This window comes from Rhincodon typus, chromosome 23, assembly GCF_021869965.1.
Source record: "Rhincodon typus isolate 14 chromosome 23, sRhiTyp1.1, whole genome shotgun sequence".
Lineage (NCBI taxonomy): Eukaryota > Metazoa > Chordata > Chondrichthyes > Orectolobiformes > Rhincodontidae > Rhincodon > Rhincodon typus.
This window is the reverse complement of record NC_063354.1, coordinates 44945007-44953015: the sequence shown is the minus strand read 5'-3', so window position 1 is coordinate 44953015 and position 8009 is coordinate 44945007. Positions and strand designations below refer to the sequence as shown.

General features: G+C 44.8%; 1 protein-coding gene across 1 annotated transcript in view; it reads left to right on the top strand.

Moving 5' to 3' along the window:
- The window catches only part of LOC109923271 (protein HID1-like), a 14450-nt gene that overhangs the window by 2524 nt on the left and 3917 nt on the right, over nt 1-8009 (top strand). The window contains exon 4 of the mRNA XM_048610782.1: nt 7873-7956. Within this exon, the coding sequence (XP_048466739.1) occupies nt 7873-7956 (84 nt within the window). The remainder of the gene's footprint in view (nt 1-7872; nt 7957-8009) is intronic.

The following is an 8009-nucleotide window of genomic DNA, read 5'->3' as shown; positions in this document are numbered from 1 at the left end:
GGGAACTAGAGGAGTAGGGCACTAGATGCAGAAATTGAGGGAGAGGTAGGAACCAAGGCAAACATTACTAAGAATAAGAACAGGCAGGGAAACACTACTGAAAAGAGCAGGGGTGGTGGTTGGAAATGTATGTGTTTCAATGCAAGAAGTATAATAGACAAGGTAGATGAACTCAGAGCTTTGGTTAGTACTTGGAACTGTGACATTATTGCAATTACAGATACTTGGCTGAAAGAGGGACAGTACTGGCAGCTGAATGTCCCAGGATTTAGATGTTTCAGGTGTGATAGAAAGGGAGGTAAAGGGGGTGGGAGAGTTGCATTTCTGGTAAAGGAGTATCTCACAGCTGTACTGAGGGAGGATACATCAGAAGACTCATGTGGCGAGGCAATGTGGGTAGAACTCAGGAATAGGAAAGGTGAAATCACAATGCTAGCGGTGTACTACAGGCTTCCAACAGCCAGTGGGAGATAGAGGACAAAGTATGTAGACAGATTTTAAAAAGATGTAAAAATGGCAGGGTTGTTGTGGTGGGTGATTTTAACTTCCCCGATGTTGACTGGGAATCACTATGTGATGGGGGCTTGGATGGGGCAGAATTTGTAAGTACCATTCAGGAGGGATTCTTGACACAATATGTAAACAGTCCAACCAGGGAAGGGGTTATGCTGGACCTGGTTTTGGGAAATGAGCCTGGCCAGGTGAGTGAAGTTTTGGTGAGGGAGCACTTCAGGAATAATGACCATAATACTGTGAGTTTGAAGATACACATGGAGAGGGAGAACAGCAGTCCACGGGTGAAGGTGTTAAATTGGGGAAGGCGAACTACAACAATATTAGACAGGAACTAGAGAATTTTAATTGGAGGCAGCTGTTTGAGGGTAAATCCACATCAGACACGTGAGAGTATTTCAAATGGCAGTTGATAAGAGTTCAGGAGCATCACATTCCTGCAAGAATGAAGGATAGGTATGGCGAGTTACATGAACCTTGGATGATCAGGGATGTTATGACCTTGATCAGAAAGAAAAAGGAAGCGTACATAAGGTCTAGGAGGATGGGAAGTGACAAAGGCCTTGATGTATATAAGGAAAGTAGGAAAGAACTTAATCAAGGAATTAGAAGGGCTAGAAGGGGTAATGAAAAGTAGTTAGCAAACAGGATTAAGGAGAACCCAAGGCTTTCCATACATATATAAAAAGCAAGAGTGTAGCCAGGGAAAAGGTTGGCCCACACAAGGACAAAGGAGGGAATCTATGTGCGGAGCTAGAGGAGGTAGGTGAGGTCCTAAATGAATACTTTGGGACAGTATTCACCAAAGAGAAGGAATTGGTGGAGGATGGTCTCACAGAGGGGAGTGTCGAGTTTCTCATCCAAGTTGCAATTAAAAAGGAAGAGGTGTTGTGCATCTTAAAAAGTATTAAGGTGGATAAGTCCCCGGGTCCTGATGGAATCGATCCCAGAATATTGAGGGAGGCAAGAGAACAAATTGCTGGAAATTGACCATAGGTGAGGTCCCAGAGGACTGGATAATAGCCAATGTTCTCCCATTGTTTAAGAAGGGTAGCAGGGATAATCCTGGAAATTACAGCCCAGTGAACCTTGCGATGGTGGTCAGGAAATTATTGAAAAAGATTCTCAGGGACAAGATCTGTTTGCATTTAGAAGCAAATGGACTTATTAGCGATAGACATCATGGTTATGTGCAGGGGAGGTCGTGCCTCACTAACTTGATTGAGTTTTTTGAGGAGGTGACAAAGATGATTGATGAGGGAAAAGCGGTTGATGTTGTCTACATGGAATTCAGTAAAACCTTGACAAGGTCCCTCATGGCAGATTGGTACAAAAGGTGAAATCACATGATATCAGGGCTGAGCTGACAAGATGGATACAAAACTGGCTTTTTCATAGGAGACAGAGTGTAGCAATGGAAGGATGCTTTTAAGAATGGAGGGCTGTGATTAGTGGTGTTCTACAGGGATCAGTGCTGGTACCTCTGCTGTTTGTGATCTACATAAATGATAGGGAGGAAAATGTAGCTGGTCTAATTAGTAAGTTTGCAGACGATACAAAGGTTAGTAGAATTACGGATAGTGAGGAGAATTGTCAGAGGATACAGCAGGATATAGATCAGTTGGAGGCATGGGCAGAAAAATGGCAGATGGAGTTTAATCCAGACAAATGTGAGGTGATGCATTTTGGAAGGTCAAGTACAGGTGGAAATTATACAGTGAATGGCAGAACCCTTAGGAGCATTGATATGCAGAGGGATCTGGGTGTACAGGTCTATAGATCACTGAAAGTGGCAGCGCAGGTAGATAAGGTAGTTAAGAAGGCTTATGGCATGCTTGCCTTCATTGGAAGGGGCATTGAGTATAAGGGTAGACAAGTTATGCTGCAGCTTTGTAGAACTTTCGTTCGGCCACACTTGGAATGTTGCATACAGTTCTGGTCACCACACTATCAGAAGGATGTGGATGCTTTGGAGAGGGTACAGAAAAGGTTTACCAGGATGTTGCCTGGTATAGGGAATCTTAGCTGTGAAGAAAGGTTGGATAGGCTGGGTTTGTTATCACTGGAATGCAGGAGGCTGAGGGGCGACCTGATAGAAGTTTATAAGATTGTGAATGGCATGGACAGAGTGAAAGATATGAGGCTTTTTTCTAGGGTGGAGGGGTCAATTACTAAGGGACACAGGTTCAAGGTGTGAGGGGGGAAGTTTAAAAGAGATGTGTAAGGCACGTTTTTCACACAAAAGGTGGTGAGTGCCTGGAACACGCTGCCAGAGGAGGTGGTGGAAGCAGACACAATAGCAGCGTTCAAGAAGCACCTGGATGAATACATGAATAGGGAGGGAATAGAGGGATATGGATACTGTAAGTGAAGGCATTTTTGGTATGGAAGAGCAAAATGTGTTGGTGCAGGCTTGGAGGGCCGAAGGACCTGTTCCTGTGCTGTATCGTTCTTTGATCTTTGTTCTTTGAGGCACAGAGCAACTGGTTCACAACTTATAAATTCTCTGACTTTTTGGTAAAAGCAACAGCTTATGGCAACTGGTGAGACAAAATAAACTGGCTTCCTTCAGCCCATTTCGGTATTTTCTTCTTCAGAGAGACATACCACCTCCCCTCCTGGAGATTCAAAGGCTTCTGGTTGTATCACGCCCACAGACAATTTAGTCAGTAAGCCAGGAGCCAATCACATCATTGTTGAAAGGTAGATAGTCATTGTCATCCACAATTAGTCACAACTCCACAAACGAATCAGCTGATAATGTTGGCCAAATCTCACTTTGCACGCTGTCCCAGTGCCAGCCTGTTTGCAACCAACTTTGCCCACTACTTCAACACAGCAGCAGTGTAAACACCACTCACAATGAGTTACACTAACTTGCCTTTAAAAACGGTAGCAACCCCTTCCATAATCCCTGGTTTTTAAGACAGACATTTGCCCATTTCAGTTCACAAGCATAAACATGGACAAATAAAAAGATACGTCTTTACGTCCATTGTACAAACTTACTTCCTGTTAAAAGGCATATACATCACGAGGTCTTTGATGAATCATTTCTCATTTCTATTCAAACACTTTCTGATTTCCTGAGCTTAGGTCATCCATTTCTACAGTGCTAATCTCATCATTAATGAACAGAACCACCCCTCCACCTTTCCTTAAGTTCATTTCCTTCCTACATGTCCTGTACTCTTCAACATACAGATCCTAACACATATCATCCTGAAATCTGGAACTCCTTCCCTAAAACATGCTACTGAGGTCTACAGAAAACATCATGAGCAAAGTTGATCAATCTTTGTTGGGTAAGGCAAATGGATTGAAGATTGAGGAGTTAAGGCATAGATCAGCCATGACCTCATTAAATTGCAAACAGGCTAGAAGGGCTGACTGGCCTCTCCCTGGCCTTGTGTTACTCTAAGTCTATGTTGAAAAGGAGGAGGCAGTGCCAATCACTGGAAAGGGTGAGAAAGGATTATTTAGCTAGCTGTCCTTTAGAGAAACCCTCCCCAGAAACAGATCGACAGGTCATTCACCTCGATGACCACCTACAAAATCTTGCTAACCCTCACCTCTATCACAGTGACCACACTTTGAAAACAAAGTCATTGGTCGTCCTGAGGTTGTAAAAAGCTTATGTGCTCAAACTTACAATGACATTGGACAAAAGTAAAAACGCAGACACTTCTTTCAGTATCCTTCTCTTGGAGCTGAGCCTGTTGGCAGGGGCAGAATGCTGATCTTCCTGGATATGGGACACACTCTCCAGATGGCTTGATACAGTTTCCTGCTCAACGGTGATTCCAGATGGGATGGAGCTAATTTGGGAAAGAGTGTTCTGGATGCAATATCCCACAGCATCCCCGGGGACACAATGGTTGTTGGCATGACCGTCACTGTTAGAAGTCCTGACATCTGGGTGACTCCCCTCCACAAATGGTTTCCTGCTTAAACCTTCCGCAATGAAGGCATTCTGCAGAACGTGTTGGGCGATGGTGAGGATAGAGAAGAGAAGGTTCAGGATGTTGAGCAGCTCGAAGGGTTGGATGGATACAATCGCCACCAGGCTGAAGTATGAGATGAGAAACTGGCCCAATGCTGCCCAAAGCAGGAGTGCCATGTCCAGATGCCTGGCTGGGTTCTTGTCTCTGTTACTGTCCCTTCGCTCAAACTGGTGCACGCAGGAGCCCACCAAGGCACTGATGGATGTCAGCGCAAGAGCCACAATGTTAAAGAGATAATAGGCAGTCAGAGCCCAGCTCTCTCCTCCTTCATCTGTCACTTCCACCTCATAGAGAATAAAGATTGCCAGACCAATCAGGATCTCAGCAGTCCCGAGGCTTGGGCCCAGCAAGAGACCATGGAAACGGAGTTGGAGCTGGGCCGGATGCTCCTGTTCCTCAATCAACCTGCCCACGTTCTTCCACATCACACCAAGCATGGCCGAGGCAAACAGGCTGTACTCAATATTGAAGGGGTACAGATAGTAGTAACCGGTCTGGAAGATGAGGCAGACATCGGTGGAGCAGAAACATCCCTCATCCACACCATCTAAAAGGGCAAAAGACAACATTGTTTTCAATAGGCAGCTTCTATATTCACAGAGGAGAAAGATACGGTAGCTGAGGATTTCAGTTGGGATGGTGAGGCTCCAGAGCACGTTAAGATTAATAAGGAGGAGGTATTAGGTGTTTTAACGGGCATACAGGTACACAAATCTCCAGGGCCTGATGAGATGTATCTCAGACTGCTATGGGAGGCCACGGAGGAGATTGCTGGGGCCTGGTGGAGATAATATTTCGCTGGCCACAGGTGAAGTGCCAGATGCCTGGAGGATAGTGAATATGGTTCCTTTGTTTAAGAAGGGCAGTTTACAGACCAGTTAGTCTGATGTCAGTGGTAAGGAAATTATTGGAAAAAAACTCTGAAGGTCAGGATTAATCAATACTTGGAAAGGCAGGGATTGATCAGGGATTGTGACATGGATTTATTAGAGGGAGATCCTGTCTGACTAGCTTTTTTGGAAAGGTGATTAAATGTACTGATGAGGGTGGTGCACTTGATATGGTTTACATAGTCTCAGTAAGGCCTTTGACAAGGTCCCACATGGAAGGCCGGTCCAGAAGGTAAGAGCCAATGGGATCCAAGGTAAACTGGATCCAAAATTAGCTTACAAATAGGATGCAAAGGGTGATGGTGGAATGTTGTGGGAAACGGTGTACCACGGAGTTTGATGCTGGGACTCTTGTTGTTTGTTATGTACATTAACAATGGGGATGTGAATGTAGAAGGTATAATTAGTAAGTTTGCAAACGATATGAAAATGGGTACTGTTCTTGATAGCAAGGTGGATGGTCTCAGGCTATTGTCTGATATCGATTAGCTGGTAAATTGGGCAGAGCAGTGGCAGATGAAATTTAATCCCGATAAGTGTGGTGTGATGTATTTTGGGAGGTCTAATAAGGGAAGGAAATACACACTGAACGTTAGGTTCCAAGTGTGTACTGAGGAACAAAGGGACCTTGATGTACAAGTCCATAGATCCCTGAAGGTGTCTGCACAGGTAGACAGGAAGTTGAAAACGGCAAACTGGATGCTTGCCTTCATTAACAGGGGCATAGGATATGGGACTAAGGAAGTCTTGTTACAATTTTACAAAACATTGGTTAGGCCACAGATGGAATACTGTGTGCAGTTCTGGCCACCACACTCTTGGAAGGAAGTGATTGCACTGGAGAGGGTGCAGAGGAGATTCACCAGGATGTTGCCTGGATGAAAAGTCTCAGTTATAAGGAGAGACTGGATAGGCTGCGGTTGTTTTCCCTGGAGCAGAGGAGGCTGAGGGAATATCTAATTGAGGAATGCAAAATTATGAGGGGCATAGACAGTGTAGATTGTGAGAATCTCTTCCTGATAACCAGAGGGCATGGGTTTAAGGTGAGGAGCAAGTTGTTCAGAGGAGATCTGAGAGAATTTTTCACCTAGATGGTGGTGGAAATATGGAACGTGCTGCCAAAGAAGGTGGAGAAAGCAGGTACTCCCACAACATTTAAGAATCATCTGGATGAGCACTTAAAATGCCCGGGTATGGTAGGCCAAAAACCAAGTGCGGGTAAATGAGATTAGTGTGGTTTGGTGTTTGTTGGTGTGCATAGACATAACGGGCTGAAGGGCCTATTTCTATGCTGTATAATGATGACTTTTGACTTTAGTACTGGTGGGGACAGGTCTGTCACTGTATAACACTGGGGTACAGTACTGGTGGGGTTAGCTCTATCACTGTATAATACTGGGTCAATACACAGTATATGTACAGCCATAAATTGTTCATCCCGTTCCTTGGTGATTTGTGTGCAGCGCTTGACAGCCACGTCAGGCGTCTCTTTTGTAGAGATCCCCGCAACCCCCCACCTCACCCCACCAATCACACACTCCCACCCCACCAACCACACCACCAAATCCTGTAACCGGGAAGAATTAGTGGCCTCCAGAGCTGTGACATTTGACCCCTGCCTGCTTGATAGAAGTAGGGCCAGGGTTTTTCCAAATGCATACTGTGTTTGTGGCTTTGTGGACAAGTTCTTAACAGACTCGTTATTGTCTTTTATATGCAATGTGGCCCCTGGGTCAGGATCCAATGATCATCACCCTCTTGTGCTGTTGTATATGGTGGTGGAATAATAATTGTGACAAAGGATTCTGTAGCCTCTTTAATGACCATTGGATACCCCTCAGCTAATTAAATATGTCTGAAATATAGTTGCTGTCACAGTTAGTGTGAGAAATGTGCTGGGCATTTTAAACACAACAAACTTCCAAAATCTACCGTGGTTGATGCCAAAAGAGACACTAATTGAATGATGTTAATTGATAGATGCACATTGACCAGGATACCAGGAGAACTTCCCTACCCTCAGGTTAGGTTAGGGAGTGTTTTATATTTATCTGTTAGGGCAGCCAGGGCCCTGGTTTAACATCCCATTTGACTAAAATACAATAGTGCAGCCTAGACTAGGTCCCTCACCAGATCTGTGCTCATTTCAAGGTATCTATTGCAGTCAGTATACAGGCCCACACCAGAACCTGCCTCAGCCTTACAGCTCATTTGGCACAACCAGCTCATCGTGAGCACATTCTCATGATTGTAAAAGAGTGTTGTGTCAGATTTTCATTGTTGCTCGATGTCTTATTGGTTCAGTTACTGACTGAAACATTTTGGATCGTGAACCCATTTTTGTTATGAAAAACGTTCACAAACCAGTGAAATCCTGCTATTTTAGGAAACCTTTAATGTCCGTAACGTATTCTGCTCTGTTTTGCCTGCTGCCTAACTTGTTCAATATTTTTACTCCTGTTTAGGAGGCAATTCCACGAAACCCAGAAAGGAGGAGGAAACCATCCAGTCTCTCATCAGCAAATCAGTGGGCACCGAGCCCCGATTGGGTGAGTGGCCAGCGGGCACCGAGCCCCGATTGGGTGAGTGGCCGGCCAGCGGG